Source organism: Scyliorhinus torazame, chromosome 20, assembly GCF_047496885.1.
Source record: "Scyliorhinus torazame isolate Kashiwa2021f chromosome 20, sScyTor2.1, whole genome shotgun sequence".
NCBI lineage: Eukaryota > Metazoa > Chordata > Chondrichthyes > Carcharhiniformes > Scyliorhinidae > Scyliorhinus > Scyliorhinus torazame.
The window spans coordinates 34,356,437-34,372,934 of NC_092726.1; the positions used below are offsets into that span (position 1 = coordinate 34,356,437).

Here is a 16,498-nt window from a genome sequence, read left to right on the forward strand (position 1 = left end):
GTTACACTCTGGTTCATTATCCAAATAATTGCTGTATATTCGTGAATAACGGGGTCCCAAGCAATAACCCCGGAGTTACCCCACTAATCCCTACCTGCTACTGCGGAAGAGGCGCCACTTTTGTTCGTCTTTGTTTGTTGTCTACTTGTCTCCTTGATAGGTCTGTTTCTTTTATCGCACATCAATAATTGTGTTGCACATTGAATAAACCTGGGAATTGACTGGTTGTTCGGAGATTCCCAGATAAAGCACATAATCGGCTGCATAGTTAGCTGTGAAAAGTGGTGAAACATATGCTGTAATCAGTGAAGTTCAGTGACTACAGGAAGATAGTGCACTCCTTCCATCAGCAATAGTCCGGGTCTTTGGGTGAGTTTGTCTTTGTTAGTGTTTGTGCGCGTGAGTATGGATGCATTAGTGCATGCGTAAGATTGTTTGCAAAAGTATGTTTGTGTGTATGTGTGTGTGCATGGATGCAGAACTGCATTTGTGGCTGTACGTTTGTGTTTGCATTAGTGCGGTTATGTGTCAGTGTGCTTGACTGGTGTTCAGACTCGACAATGTAATGGTAGAATTACACTGAATCCAACCGAATAAGAATAAGGAGTTTCCTGCGAGCGTGTGTTGAAGACACTAAGTTGAACGAATGGAACGTTCTGTCATGATCATGTAATAGGATTGAAACAAAGTTCGAACACACATACTGCACGGACTGTTATATTCCAATACTGTTACACCCGGTGTAACGTGCGAGACGCAATTCAGCCTCAATGATTGATCATTGGATTAACGAATGCTGCTGAGAGCATCGTATCTATTTGGCCCGCTGTATTTTTCTTGTCTTTGAAAGACATTACTCGTTATTTTATATCTCAGTTGTAATAATGTCTTTCTCCACAATTATTCCTCTGTGTACATATCCAATAGCCTTGTGAAAAATCCTATGGATTCGGTTTTATCACTTTTTTGTACACTTCCTGATTTTTTCCTCTTGGTTTTCAATCCACTCCTTTATTTATTTTCTTATTTTTTATAAATTTAGAGTGCCCAATTCATTGCTTCCAATTAAGGGCAATTTAGCGTGGCCAATCCACGTGGCGTGCCCATCTTTTGGTTGTGGGAGCGAAACCCCCGCAAACACGGGAAGAATATTCAAACTCCACATGGAGTGTGACCCAGAGCCGGGATCGAAACTGGGACCTTTGCGCCGTGAGGCAATAGGACTAACCCACTGTGCCACCGTGCCACCCTAATCAGCTCCTTTTTTGACCTACCCTCCTGCCAGGCAACAGCTTCTCTAATCGAACATATCTGAACTTCTTGGCTGCAGAGCCTCCTCTACTCTCTGGTAAGAAACAGAGGGATGGGGAGACACTCTGGCTTGGCAGTCCCTATTGTATTCGCTGAAGAAGAACTAGGAGGCTGCGGTTTCCATATTCCAGCAGAATACCCTCTGCGTGTTTGTACCTCAGTTCGATCTCCCCTGAACCGTTCAAGCTCTAACTGGTCCCCACGTCAAATGAAGTCCATCGTCCCTGGCACAATTCAGGATACTCTCCTCTGATATCTCTCCGAAGCCTTGAGGAATCATTTCCTCACTGTGATGGTGGTAAAGGTTTGTAATTTCTAAACCGCGCTGTGGACTCAGAGAATCATAGAATTTACAGAGCAGAAGGAGGCCATTCGGTCCATCGAATCTGCACCGGCGCTTGGAAAGAGCACCGTACCTAAGCCCACACCTTCACCTATCCCCGTAACACCATCTAACCTTTTTTGGACAATAAGAGATATTTATCTTGGCCAATCCATATATCCTGCACATCTTTGGACTGTGGGGAAACCGGAGCACCCGGAGGAAACCCCCGCAAACACGGGGAGAACGTGCAGACTCCGCACAGACAGTGACCCAAGCCGGCAATCGAACTTGGGACCCTGGAGCTGTGAAGCAGCTGTGCTAACCAATATGCTACCGTGCTGCCCAATAAGTACGTTCAATCAAAAAGTACGTTCAAGCGTTCAAGATAGAGGTCTGTCGATATCTGCATGACGAAGGAATGGGGAGAATGATGTAAAATTGGATTGCAGAATCGGCTGTAGGTTTGGCTTGCTCTTCTCCTCACTCCTATGTTTCCAGTGTAAATATGCATACCAATGGAGTGCTCAGAGAAAATACTGACATTGAGATCGACAAAGACATTTACAAATGAGTCTTCAGCTAGTTTTTCGATTACGTAGCCTAAATCCTTGTTTCTAAATGGCATTGGCTGTAAAGAAATCTGTCTATTCCCGAGTTGGTAGAAGGTACTAAATGACGAGGAATTCGTGGTATTCTGTACATGAGGGGAGAGGCATGATGGGAAGGAGGGGTACAGAAATGATGTATTGTAAAGCAAATTTCTTCTTCAATTCTCCAGAACTGTTTATACCGCAGCTACACTGATGATCGCCCTCTCAACTGCTGGTGAGTCGACCTTCATCTAACGTCTTCCATGCTGGAAATGGGGAACATGATCGAATCCCTTTAGAATGAGAGGGACTAGGGTTTAGACAGATTGATAAATGCAGTGACACATAACGAAATATGTGGATTGATAGATAGATAGAAAGATAGATCGATAGATAGATCGATAGATAGATAGACAGGCAGACAGATAGATAGATAGATAGATAGATCGATCGATAGATAGATGGATCACTATGAAGGAGAGAATTGGAAGACGCCCCAAAATTGTGAAACAGTGGTCAATGGCACGGACAGGATTTATCTTCCCATTCAATGCACATATTTCCCTTACTCATGCATGATTTAAAAGCTTCAGAAACCAATGTTGCACTCCCGCTCTCTCTCTGTCTCTAGATTTCTACATTTCTCTCTCTCTTCCTCCCCCGTCCACCGATCCCGCACATCGTCTTTCTGGACCCAGAACAATTTTTTAGTAGAATAGGCACAAACATACGAAAATATAGATGAAGGAAAACACTGAATACACAAGCAGTTTTGGAAGATTTTTCAATCCTATGGATGAGCCTGACCTGCTCGGGGTCCCATGGAAGGCGGTTGCGGAACCGAGTTTGATAAACCGCGGTTTAGAGTATACACATACGCACGCACTCAAACAAAACACAAAACACACACCAATCTACACATATATGGGCACGCACAATGCCAGGCTGCATTGATACAAATATATGAAGGTACACTCAGACGTACACGCACAGGCCTGCACACATACATCCATACATGTACATACGCACAGATACATACACACATGTGCAGACACAGTCCATCAACAGTTACACGCGACTGTCTGGCATCTGCAACACTGAAATAATCAAGTTCACCGAGCCGGTGCAAGTCAGTTTCATTCTCGATTGAAATTTACTCTAACGCTTCTTTATCTAACCTGATCAGATACATCTCTATCCACTACGTCTTTCCTGCATGTCTTTTTAGTTTGACTTCGGTTGTGTCCGTTCCATTGCCCTCAGCCAATCAACATTGTAGGACGTGTAACATGGACACAGAGATTGTAATTGATAGATGAAATTAACTTCTTCCATCTGTTTCCTTTTTCCAATAATAAATTGTGCTCAGTTCAAATTGAAACTCTGTAATTCAGGAATGACGCATCTCAATTTAGTAATAAGCAGGCATTAGACTTTGTGGGTGCATACATCTCATGGATCAAAAAGACCGAGGGAAATGTAAAGTAAAGAATGTGAGAGAGGAAATTACCACCCAATCGCGGCACTTTGGAACAGTGGTTAGCTCTGCTGTTTACGGCGCCAGAGAGCCGTGTTCAATTCCGGCCTTGGGTGACCGTGTGGCGTTTACACTCACCCACCATTTCTGCCTGGCCTTCCTCCTGGTTCTTTGTTTTTTTCCCAGAGTCGAAAGATGTACAGGTTAGGATTGGCCATGATAAATTGCCCCTCAGTGTCCAAAGTATTGGAGGTTAGGAGGGGTTGTGCGGTTACGGGGAAAGGCCCAGGGAGTGGGGAACCATGAAAGGTAAAATGTTGTTTATCTAACGAGCTTTATGTTAACGAGGCAGAAAAGTCGATGAAGACAATATTGTTAAGGATGAGGTTCTTTCCACTTGGAGGAGGGTCCCGCACCAGATGCCAAAATGCCAGTCTAAGAGAGCGCCCATATAAGACAGAGATGAAGGCGAATTGATTCTCTCAAAAGGGTAGTGAATCTGTGATATTCTATATGGTAGAGGGTGGTAGAATTTGGCTGTTCAGTTATTCAAGTATGAGAATAACCGATATTAATCAGTAATTGAATCACGGGTTATCGTGATAAGGTGGTAACGTGACTTAGATAATTATCATATCAGGCCAATTATGATTTAATTTCATGGCGGAATACATTTGAAGGAACAAATGGTTTACTCTGTCCCTACCTATTATGTTTGTATGAAGAGCACACGGATTTCCAAATGCATTTGAGAATATGCCCCTCACAGACTCTGCTACTGTTCACTTTTAGTTCTTTTCCACTTCATATTATGTATTAATGGCCTAGTCCTTTGTGTATATGGGACAGCACAAACGTTTTAGATGATATGGAATTTGCAATCATCGTGTGGAAGACTGTTACTCATTTCGTAAAAACATTTCCAGGCTCGTGGAACGGGCAGGCTCGAGGAAGTTGAAATGTTATGTAGTGAAGTAAAATGTCTTTCATTTTGTCATTCAGCATGGGGAGGGACAGTAGAAAATAAAGGGTACCACCATAAATCATGTATACGTGCAGAGGCACCTGGGAGTGCCACCTGGGAGAAATGGTAATGAAGAACACAACATCCTCGTGTGCTCTATAAAATGTAGAATGGAGTACAGAATAAACAACTTCATTTCCAGCACAGAGGTTAGGCCATTAGCTACTGTCCCGTCTCTGACCCTGAGAGCCATATTTTAGGAAGGATGTGAACAGATTGATTATAAAGACATTCACGAAAAGATTGAGGGATTAGGAACTCCACTTACGTAGAACGATTGGAAACGTCACAGAAAATATGATTTGTAGGAGATTGTTTCGAGCTGCACAAAATTATGAGGTGCCTGAAAAAAGTACAAAGAAACAAACTGTTGCCATGGTGGAATGATCGTGAAGAAGTGGGTACAGATTTAAGGAAGTTGGCAACAGAAACTATGGTGCCCTGAGGAAAAACGTTCACGAAGTTGAAGTCCGGTCAGGATTGACGTACGTTCCAGTCCAGTGATTGCTGATGGGACCGATACATTCAAGATGGAATTGGATAATTACCTGAACGGGTCCCAAAGTGCAAGCTGCCCAGTACTCACCATCCAACAGTGCTTTCCATACCGCAGCCCCTGCGGCCCACATTTCCTGCCTACACATGCTCTGCACTGTCCAGCCACTTCACCCTATTCGGACAATGCTCGCATTGCAACGATCGAAACTATGTCTACCGAACATTTGTGGACCCTGAATTCCCTCTGTCTCTTCACAACCCTGACAACGTTCACCTGATTTCAGCCCCTCTCAAGAAAGAACGCATCACCACGGCGGGCAATTTCTCAACCAACAACCAATCAATCCCACCCCATCATCAATACTCCAGCACAAATTGATAATCGTACCTAAAATACTTAAATATTCAATTAGTTAAAATAAAACTTAACATATTTTTAAAAAGACGTTAACACATCGAGCATGGTGAAGGTAAAGGGAGCTTTTGAAGCTGGTGATTAGAAGAAGTTTGGAGACCTCACCAGTCTTATTACTTGCTAATATTACTTGTAGATACATGTGAGGATGGCTGCCCGCTCGCTGTGGGGCAAAATGCTTCTGTTGGAAAGGATGAAGAAACGATAATGCACTGCCTTTAACACATATGTGGCTACCCCGTGGTCTAATCGCGGATTAAGGCTCTGGGCCCTTCTTTAGATAATTGCTTGCTTTGACATTCTTATTCTGCCGAAACTGTCAGCATCGGTTCTCATATTTAATGAAGGAAGATATTACAAAATTACACTACTCTGTTTGCGGTCAATACATTTGGGATGGTTTGAATTCCTGAATGTGTAAAAGCAACTCTGTTCGCCACATTGGTGCAAGCATGTAACTGTACTGGAGGGGATAGAGAGGTGATTCAACAGGGTGTTGCCTGGAATGTGAGATTTAATTTATGAAGTGTAATTGGACAGGCTTTACTTGTTTTCGCTGTAGCAGGGAAGCCTGCGGGACGACTTTGTTTTCATAGAATTTACAATGCAGAAGGAGGCCATTCGGCCCATCGAGACTGCACCGGCTCTTGGAAAGAGCACCTTACCCAAGCCCACATCACCACCCTATCCCCACAGCCCAGTAACCCCACCCAACACTAAGGGCAATTGTGAATACTAAGAGCAATTTGGCGCAGCCAATCCACCTAACCTGCACATCTTTGAACTGTGGGAGGAAACCGGAGCACCAGGAGAAAACTCACGCAGACACGGGGAGAACGTGCAGACTCCGCACAGACAGTGAACCAAGCCTGAGAATCGAACCTGGGACCATGGAGCTGTGAAGCAATTGTGCTAACCACCATGCTACCGTGCTGCCCTCACTTGATCGAGAAAATGAGGAACGTGGCCAGGAACAGCTGTTCCTTTTACTTTAAGGGTCAGTTACGATGGGACACAATTTTAAGAGTAGGGGCAGAAGGTTTTGGGGGGGGGGGGATTTGAAGAAAAAACCTTTATACCCAGAGAGTGGTGACGGTCTGGAATGCATTGCCTGAAAGGAAAGGGAGAGGCGGGTTGCTTAACATTCTTTGAAAGGCACCAGCATATGTACTGCGCACGCAATAACATTCCACAGTATGCCAAGTGCTGCTAAATGCGATGAGGTAAGCGGGTCAGATATTTTTCATCTATCAGTGTACATTCGATGGGACGAAGTGTCTCTTTGCACTGTATTACCTAGTACTTCTGAAGTTGACTAAGATTTCTCACATTGACGCCCTCTTTTTTGCAGCCTCCGCAGTATTGTTGTTCCCTGCGCTCTCTCTCTTGGCAATTGGTGGAATGTTCCTCTTCATTACAAACATCCAGGTATGGCACGACCTGTAAGGGAGCGTGAAATAGACTGAGGGAGGGCTGCACTGTCCGACGGCCCCTCTGTAGTAATTGCTAAGAAATAAAAACTATTTAAAAGGCAACGACCCATTCTGTCACGAAATAGCAAGCAATATAACACTAAACAGTAAAGAATTCGGCAAGAGTCTCCATGAAATCTGATGTATCTGAGACGAACACACTCAGGGCCAGGACTGAATGTGCACACACATTGGAAGGGTACTGGACAGCACAGCCACAGTGCCCAGCATTCGGTTGAAACTTGAAACTTCATTTCCCACTGAGGGAAGCATGAAAGTTCATCGCTGCTATTTTGTGAAAAGTGCTCTGCAGGGCCAGGATGTTCAGTTTGACTCTCAATCAGCATCAGACAATAGTTAATTTGCTTGATCAAGTCGTTTGTCGAGGTTTTCTGAGCAGAAATTAGTTACACTATTTTCAACATGCCGATAGTGAGTATATTTCAAATTCTCCTCCTCGGCGTGTGAACATGAAACGATTAATGAAGCTCTGGGTGGAAATGTCATTGTAATATGGGGCATAATCTGTGTATACACAAACGGTTTATCTAAATTGTGTAGGCGCGGAAGTGCAAAATGATATAACAGAAACCCAGGAGATGCTAGTTGCAAGATCAGACTATCCTGCCATGAAATCCTGGCTTTGCACAGCACAGCTACTGTATTCAGGCCAACACAGGACAGGTCTAAAATGGAGCCCAACCTTCTATTACTCCGTTTCCACTTGGCGCTCAGTGGGGCAACGTTTGTGAGCTGAGGCGAAAGGAAGACCGGCGACATTCGAGTCTGGGGATCTGAGGCTTTGTGGCTCATTGTTTGAAGCTCATTATCACAAAGATCCGGTCCGTTTATCAGATGACAGGCTGGTTTTAGAGCCTTGGTCATTCCTCCTCAGTATGTGCAGGTCACTGGCGCACAAGCTGTTATCAGGCAATATCTATACTTGCGGCGATTGGATAACAGAGTGGAAAATCGAATTCAATTGCGTTAAATGCAAATTGGGCGGACATCACAGTAAGGGGGTACATGATATGTGTTTCACATCCTCACACACACTTTTGCCACTCTATGCGGTTATCGAGCCGCACTGTTAGCTGACCGATTATCAACCTGTCCGAAGCACCCCTTCATGCACTGAGTAACTGTGTTTGTAGCACCCTGTGCAGAAAAAGAATTGATGGATCATCATCCCCGTCATGGTTCTGTCAATTAACTTCACTCCATATGCTTGTCTGAGGCACGTGACTTCTGGAGACATCAGTTACTGAGTGTGGGCCTAAAACAATGCGTTGCCTCAGCGCCAGAGGCGTCACGTTTAAAAAAAAAAATTTAAAGCACCCAATTCAGTTTTCCAATTAAGCGGCAATTTAGCATGGACAATCCACCTACCCTGCACATCTTTTCGGTTATGGGGCCGACACCCACGCACACACGGGGAGAATGTGCAAATTCCACCCGGACAGTGACCCAGAGCCGGGATCGAAACTGGGACCTCAGCGGCGTGAGGCTGCAGTGCTACAACTGCACCACCATGAGCAGGGACAGGAATGGTTGTTGCAGGTGCCGGGGTTTAGATATTTCAGTAAGCTCAGGGAAGGTGGTAAAAGAGGGGGAGGGGTGGCATTGTTAGTCAAGGACAGTTTTACGGTGGCAAAAAGGAAGTGTGATGAGGACTCGTCTACTGAGGTAGTATTGGCTGAGGTTAGAAACAGGAAAGGAGAGGTCACCCTGTTAGGGAGTTTCTATAAGCCTCCGAAAAGTTCCAGAGATGTAGAGGAAAGGATTGCAAAGATGATCCTCGATAGGAGCGAAAGCAACAGGGTAGTTGTTATGGGGGACTTTAACTTTCCAAATATTGACTGGAAACGTTATAGTTCGAGTACTTTAGATGGGTCTGTTTTTGTCCAATATGTGCAGGAGTGTTTCCTGACTCAGTATGTAGATAGGCCAACGAGAGGCGAGGCCATATTGGATTTGGTACTGGGTAATGAACCAGGACAGGTGTTAGATTTGGAGGTAGGTGAGCACTTAGGTGATAGTGACCACTATTCGGTTACGTTTACTTTAGGGATGGAAAGGGATAGGTATATGCCGCAGGGCAAGAGTTACATCTGGGGGAAAGGCAATTATGATGCGATGAGGCTAGACGTAGGATGCATCGGATGGAGAGGAAAATTGCAGGGTATGGGCACAATGGAAATGTGGAGCTTGTTCAAGGAACAGCTACTGCGTGTCCTTGATAAGTATGTACCTGTCAGGCAGGGAGAAAGTTATCGAGCAAGGGAACCGTGGTTTACTAAAGCAGTCGAAACACTTGTCAAGAGGAAGAAGGAGGCTTATGTAAAGATGTGACATGAAGGTTCACTTAGGGCGCTCGAGAGGTACAGGTTCGCTAGGAAGGACCTAAAGAGAGAACTAAGAAGAGCCAGGAGGGGACATGAGAAGTCTTTGGCAGGTAGAATCAAGGATAACCCTAAAGCTTTCTATAGATATGTCAGGAATAAACGAATGACTAGGGTAAGAGTAGGGCCAGTCAAGGACAGTAGTGGGAAATTGTGCTTGGCGTCCGAGGAGATAGGAGAAGTGCTAAATGAATATTTCTCGTCAGTATTCACACAGGAAAAAGACAGTGTTGTTGAGGAGAATACTGACATTCAGGCTACTAGCAATTCTGGAAAGTGTGAAAATAGATAAGACCCCTGGGGTGATGGAATTTATCCTAGGATTCTCTGGGAAGCTAGGGAGGAGATTGTTGAGCCTTTGGCTTTGATCTTTAAGTCATCTTTGTCTTAGGAATAGTGCCAGAAGACTGGAGGATAGCAAATGTTGTCCCCTTGTTCCAGAAGGGGAGTAGAGACAATCCCGGTAATTATAGACCAGTGAGCCTTACTTCTGTTGTGGGCAAAATCTTGGAAAGGTTTATAAGAGATAGGATGTATAATCATCTGGAAAGGAATAATTTGATTAGAGATAGTCAACACGGTTTTGTGAAGGGTAGGTCGTGCCTCACAAACCTTATTGAGTTCTTTGAGAAGGTGACCAAACAGGTGGATGAGGGTAAAGCAGTTGATGTGGTGTATATGGATTTCAGTAAAGCGTTTGATAAGGTTCCCCACGGTAGAGTATTGCAGGAAATACGGAGGCATGGGATTTAGGGTGATTCAGCAGTTTGGATCAGAAATTCGCTAGCTGGAAGAAGACAAAGGGTGGTGGTTGATGGGAAATTTCAGGCTGGTGTCCAGTTACTAGTGGTGTACCACAAAGACCTGTTTTGGGGCCACTGCTGTTTGTAATTTTTATGAATTTCCTGGAGGAGGGCGTAGAAGGATTGGTGAGTAAATTTGCAGATGACACAAGGTCGGTGGAGTTGTGGACAGTGCGGAAGGATGTTACAAGTTATAGAGGGACATAGATAAGCTGCAGCGCTGGGCTGAGAGGTGGCAAATTGAGTTTAATGCAGAAAAATGTGAGGTGTTCATTTTGGAAGGAATAACAGGAAGACAGAGTACTGTGCTAATGGTAAGATTCTTGGCAGTGTGGATGAGCAGAGATATCTCGGTGTCCATGTACATAGATCCCTGAAATTTGCCACCCAGGTTGAGAGGGTTGTTAAGAAGGCGTACGGTGTGTCAGCTTTTATTGGTCGAGGGATTGAGTTTCGGAGCCATGAGATCATGTTGCAGCTGTACAAAACTCTGGTGCGGCCGCATTTGGAGTATTGCATGCAATTCTGGTCGCTGCATTATAAGAAGGATGTGGAAGCATTGGAAAAGGTGCAGAGGAGATTTACCAGAATGTTGCCTGATATGGAGGGAAGATCTTATGAGGAAAGGCTGAGGGACTTGAGGCTGTTTTCGTTAGAGAGAAGAAGGTTAAGAGGTGACTTAATTGAGGCATACAAGATGATCAGAAGATTGGATAGGTTGGACAGTGAGAACCTTTTTACTCGGATGGTGATGTCTAGCACGAGGGGACATAGCTTTAAATTGAGGGGAGATATAAGACAGATGTCAGAGGTAGGTTCTTTACTCAGAGAGGAGTAAGTGCGTGGAAAGCCCTGCCTGCAACAGTAGTGGACTCGCCAACACTAAGGGCATTCAAATGGTCATTGGATAGACATATGGACGATAAGGGAATAGTGTAGATGGATTTTAGAGTGGTTTCACTGATCGCAACATCGAGGGCCGAAGGGCCTGTACTGCGCTGTAATGTTCTATGTTCTATGCTGGCCTTCGGCGTCACGTTATTAAGTGGATAATATATGGTATGATACGAAGTAGTTTTGAACAAGAGAGGGGGGTCTTTGTTTCAAGTCCAGAGGTAGTCAAATGTAGCAGCAGATATTGGCAGAATGGAGAAACAAATAGCTGGGAGGAAAATTTGAATGAACTGATCTTGTTTTATTTGTCTTCAGGAACTTAATGGTCGCTTTAATCGAGAACTTTACAATTATGTGGCGCCCATCAAAATTAAACAGGGAGGACTTGCAGCAGCATAGTGCTAAACAAAAACAAAAGGATGAATAATTGAAGGGACGATGAACCATCAATTTCTTTGTTTTGCACAGGCTGATAGAAACATTGTTATTCTGGACATGAAAGAACTTCGTAACTGAAAATATCTCTATTTTTGTTAAGTATCTGCTTGTCTATTACATGCATATTAATCGCAGTGCAATGGAGTAGGTTCAGGAAGCTCATCATCCAATCAAGAACACAGGTTCCGCAAAATGGCTTCATTGTGCGAATGCCAAGTATTTGATTCTCTCATCTGATTCGCAGGTTGCGAATGTGTTTGGAAACCAACGCTCTACAATTATCACTCTGTACAATGGAGCACTGGATTCCTCAGCAGCCGTGTTTCTGCTGGTTAAGGTGAGAGGGGAGCGGTTGACGACCAACTCCAACAGGGAACGTGCAGTACGGGGTGACTGCACAATATAACCGCATTTTAACATTGCCAGCACAGAAGGCAGCACGGTGGCGCAGTGGGGTAGACCTGCTGTATCACGGTGCCGAGGTCCCAGGTTCGATCCTGGCTCTGGGTCACTGTCTGTGTGGAATTTGCATATTCTCCCCGTGTTTGCGTGGGTTTCGTCCCCACAACCCAAAGATGTGCAGGGTAGGTGGATTGGCCACGCCAAATTGCTCCTTAATTGGAAAAAATGAAATGGGGACTCTATAGTTAAAAAAAAACATTGCCAGTACAGACACAGTGGGACAAACAGCATTGTTTTGTGCCGTAGTTTCTTTCAAGGGGCAGAAAACAGCCCATGAAAACAGATTGAGGAAGATAATTCAATAATTTTGTAAAATAGATCAGCGGGCGTCGAACACATCGAACCACAGAATGCCTGCATTCTGCAGTGCAAAAGAGGCAACTCGGCCCATCGAGTCTGCACCAATCCTCTAAAAGAGCATCTATGTAGGCCCAGTGCTCAGCATTTCTCCCTAACCCCAGACCTCTACGGAATCTGCACACATTGGGATTGTTGGTGGAAACGTTAACACCCTGAGGACGCCCACGCGCACATGGGGAGAACAGGCAAACTCCACACATGCCATGTCTGAATACTTTAAATGAAGCCGGCTCACTGGCTCTGTAAGGCATTCAGTACAAACCACTGAGCCGCTGTGCCTGAAATACTCATTAGCTGAAAGGTTAGTCTGACACCCCGCAGTTTCCACGTTTGAGAAAAAGTCTGTTACGGCCATCCATTCATGCCGTTGGGCATCGGGGGTTCCATTAGAGAGGACCCTTCGCTTGGACATACAGACATTACAGGGTTCGCGGCGCACGGGAGCGAAGGAGTGAATTCACTGGCCCGGAGACAGCAGCACAGTGAGAGTTGTTGCCGCTGAGAGAGAGGTAGTGAGGGAGAGGGAGACGGAAGAGCTCAATGCCGGGGAGAGAGGGGCAACTTGGAAGCGAAGGGGGAGGAGGAAAGGACAAAATATAGCGCAGAAAGGAGCATGGGAAGAGAGGAAAAGGTAATGCGGTCCAATACGGCGTGCAAGAGAGTATTGCAGAGAGAGAGAGTGAGGGGATCTAAGGTAAGGGAGAGCGAAGAGAGACAGATTGTTAGAACGGGGAAAAGATAGGCAGCGCGAGAGAGAAGCCCGGTGTAGGTAACGATGGCAGTGGTGGCATAGAGAATAAAGTAACATTGGGTAGAGGAAGAATAATAGAGATTCAAATGTGCAGCGTTGGGGGTCAGACATGATCAGTTAACAGTCACCACTGTTTAATTTCGCCCTGAATTCCTCTTTTTGTAGGTTTTGCACGACGTTGGTTTTTCCCTGATGTCCATGTTCTTGTTCATCAGCTCGCTCAGCACCATTCACATCCTGCGGACATTCTTTCTGCTTCCTAGGACACACATTCCGTACCCACTACTGGAGCGATACACATATGGGTAAGGAGGAGGGAAGAAGGAGTTTTAGATTGGAGCAAAATTCAGGCATTCATCTGGATCAGATATAGAATAAAATATACTAACGAGCAAGTTCCAAGTTGTTATATCCCAAAACAAAAACAGAAAATACTGGGCAATCTAAGCAGGTCTGACAGTATCTGTGGAGTGAAAAGGAAGCTAACGGTTCGATACTGGGGGATTTTTTTGGCAAAGCATTAACAAATAGTCTCTTTGACAAAGCGTATCCTGACTCGAACAACTCTCTTTTCTCTCCACAGATGTTGTCAGGCCTGCTGAGATTGTCCAGTATTTTCTGTTTTTTTGTTCCAGATTCCAGAATCCGTAGTAACTTTCTGTAATCTCCAGAGATATTTTGGGGATAGACCCGTAACAAGACATATCCAGAATCGAGTTACAGATTGGTGACTAATTAGATGTTATGGAGGGGAGGCGAGACATGTATTTAAGATTAATTTCACAGGAAAGATGTAAATTCTGAAATCCTGTCATTTGTTTCAACATGTTTTGAACGTCGAATGGCAGTTTTCTCGGAGCTAGTTACAGGCTGGAATCTAATTGTGAGTTTTTAAGTTTCTGGCTACGGTCATGCGTAATCTATCGTTATAGTTGGTATACACTCGACAATTTATTACAGATCACAATTTAAAATTTATTGGATACATTTTATAATTTGATGCATATTAAATAAATTCCTGGCGAGTGTGCTGTGGCCTTGAACAGACATCAGGGGGTGGGGTGGTGAAATACATAATCAGAAATACCTCAAAGTGAGTGAAAGGCAGTACCTGATGGAGGTGTTCGAGTGGTTACATTTTGAGGAGCAGATACATGAGATCAAGTTAGAAACTAGAATCGAATACAGGGTAAGTGCTGCGTAATGAAAAAAATAAGAATATCATGTCAACGATCATCCTCATTATCGTAAGTTGGTTTGTTTAGCGGCTGAAATCCAAACGATCGACATGCATTTAAGTATTTTTGAATTGATTACAGGCTGGAATTCAATCAAGGTAATGGAAGGTACTTATTGGGTGAAAATATATCGAGTAACAGACATATATAGAAGTGGAATCTTGGGGGTCAGCTCCATCAACTTTCTCAGAACCACTTCCATAGTATTTGTAATTTCACCAAGTTTCTCTCTCCACTCCTGATTTACAGCTATTACTGGATTGATTACCATATCATCAACAATGAAGCTATAAACAAAATATATATTCATTTTATTCGGCATTTCTGTATTTTCGCCCATTAACATGGATTTCTCGTTCTCTCAACATAAATGTTAGTTAAACACCTGGAAAAACCTGGAGCTATTCATTTGTACATGGCGACAACGTTTCCACTCATACTAATTTATTTCTGCTCATTAATCAGTACGTCATAATATGTTGTTCTTTCTCCTGAGAGAAGTAATCAGATCTGCCACTCATCTTTGCCCAGTTATTTGCTTTTTAGACTCTTTCACTAACTTCTCTACTTAAACACAGATGGTCGTTCATCACATAGCCTTTTTCTTCATTGTACGAACAGTCTTCGTATGAGTATTCTGAAATATCCAGTGCGACCATGCGAACAGGTACTCACGGGTGCTAACTGTGTTTACAGTGGATTGAGAACTGATACGTTTTATTATCGTTTGAATGGGAATAAGGAAGTCTGTTAACGTTTACGGTATTCACTGTATTAAGTTGCATTGTAAGCCATTTTAGGGTGTGATGTCCACAATGTTTTACCACTGTTGACAATAAGTTTGTATTAATATATCATCACCCTACATCTTTGTAAAATGACCCCTGGAGCGAGGTATCCTTACCTCACAGTGTAACAAAATTGAAGTAAGATACCGAGCTTTCTGTCCAGTGTTCTAGCCACTGTACGGGTCTATCCGGGACCATAATACAGGCCAGGCCAGTATCCAGTGGTAAATTTCCTTTCCTTTATGGCAGTGCAGTGTATGCATTGGCACTCTTACCCCTGCCACACGTATCCACTTTGAGATCTGTAAGCCCGAGGTCCATAAGACCATAAGACATAGGAGCGGAAGTAAGGCCATTCGGCCCATTGAGTCCAATCCACCATTCAATCATGGCTAATTTCAACTCCATTTACCCGCTCTCTCTCCATAGCCCTTAATTCCTCGAGAAATCAAGAATTTATCAACCTCTGTCTTAAAGACACTCAACGTCCCGACCTCCACCGCCCTCTGTGGCAATGAATTCCACAGACCCACCACTGGCTGAAGACATTTCTCCTCATCTCTGTTCGAAAGTGACTCCCTTTTATTCTAAGGTTGTGCCCCCGGGTCCTAGTCTCCCCTGCTAATGGAAACAGCTTCGCTACGTCCACCCTATCTAAGCCATTCATTATCTTGTAAGTTTCTATTAGATCTCCCCTAAACGCCAATGAATATAATCCCAGAATCCTCAGACGTTCATCGTATGTTAGGCCTATCATTCCTGGGATCATCCGTGTGAATCTCCGCTGGACCCGCTCCAGTGCCAGTATGTCCTTCCTGAGGTGTGGGGCCCAAAATTGCTCACAGTATTCTAAATGGGGCCTAACTAGTGCTTTATAAAGCTTCAGAAGCACATCCCTGCTGTTATATTCCAAGCCTCTTGAGATAAATGACAACATTGCATTTGCTTTCCTAATTACGGACTCAACCTGCAAGTTTACCTTTAGAGAGTCCTGGACTAGGACTCCCAAGTCCCTTTGCACTTCAGCATTATGAATTTTGTCACCGTTTAGAAAATAGTCCATGCTTTTTTCCAAAGTACAAGACCTCGCACTTGCCCACGTTGAATTTCATCAACCATTTCTTGGACCGCTCTCCTAAACTGTCTAAATCTTTCTGCAGCCTCCCCACCTCCTCCATACTACCTGCCCCTCCACCTATCTTTGTATCATCGGCAAACTTAGCCAGAATGCCCCCAGTCCTGTCATCTAG

At 44.2% G+C, this 16,498-nt stretch overlaps 1 protein-coding gene across 1 annotated transcript in view; it reads left to right on the forward strand.

The window, feature by feature from the left end:
• The window catches only part of LOC140397044 (equilibrative nucleobase transporter 1-like), a 446,298-nt gene that overhangs the window by 410,793 nt on the left and 19,007 nt on the right, over nt 1–16,498 (forward strand). The window contains exons 4-7 of the mRNA XM_072486086.1: nt 2,415–2,461; nt 6,992–7,068; nt 11,894–11,986; nt 13,388–13,527. Of these exons, the coding sequence (XP_072342187.1) occupies nt 2,415–2,461; nt 6,992–7,068; nt 11,894–11,986; nt 13,388–13,527 (357 nt within the window). The remainder of the gene's footprint in view (nt 1–2,414; nt 2,462–6,991; nt 7,069–11,893; nt 11,987–13,387; nt 13,528–16,498) is intronic.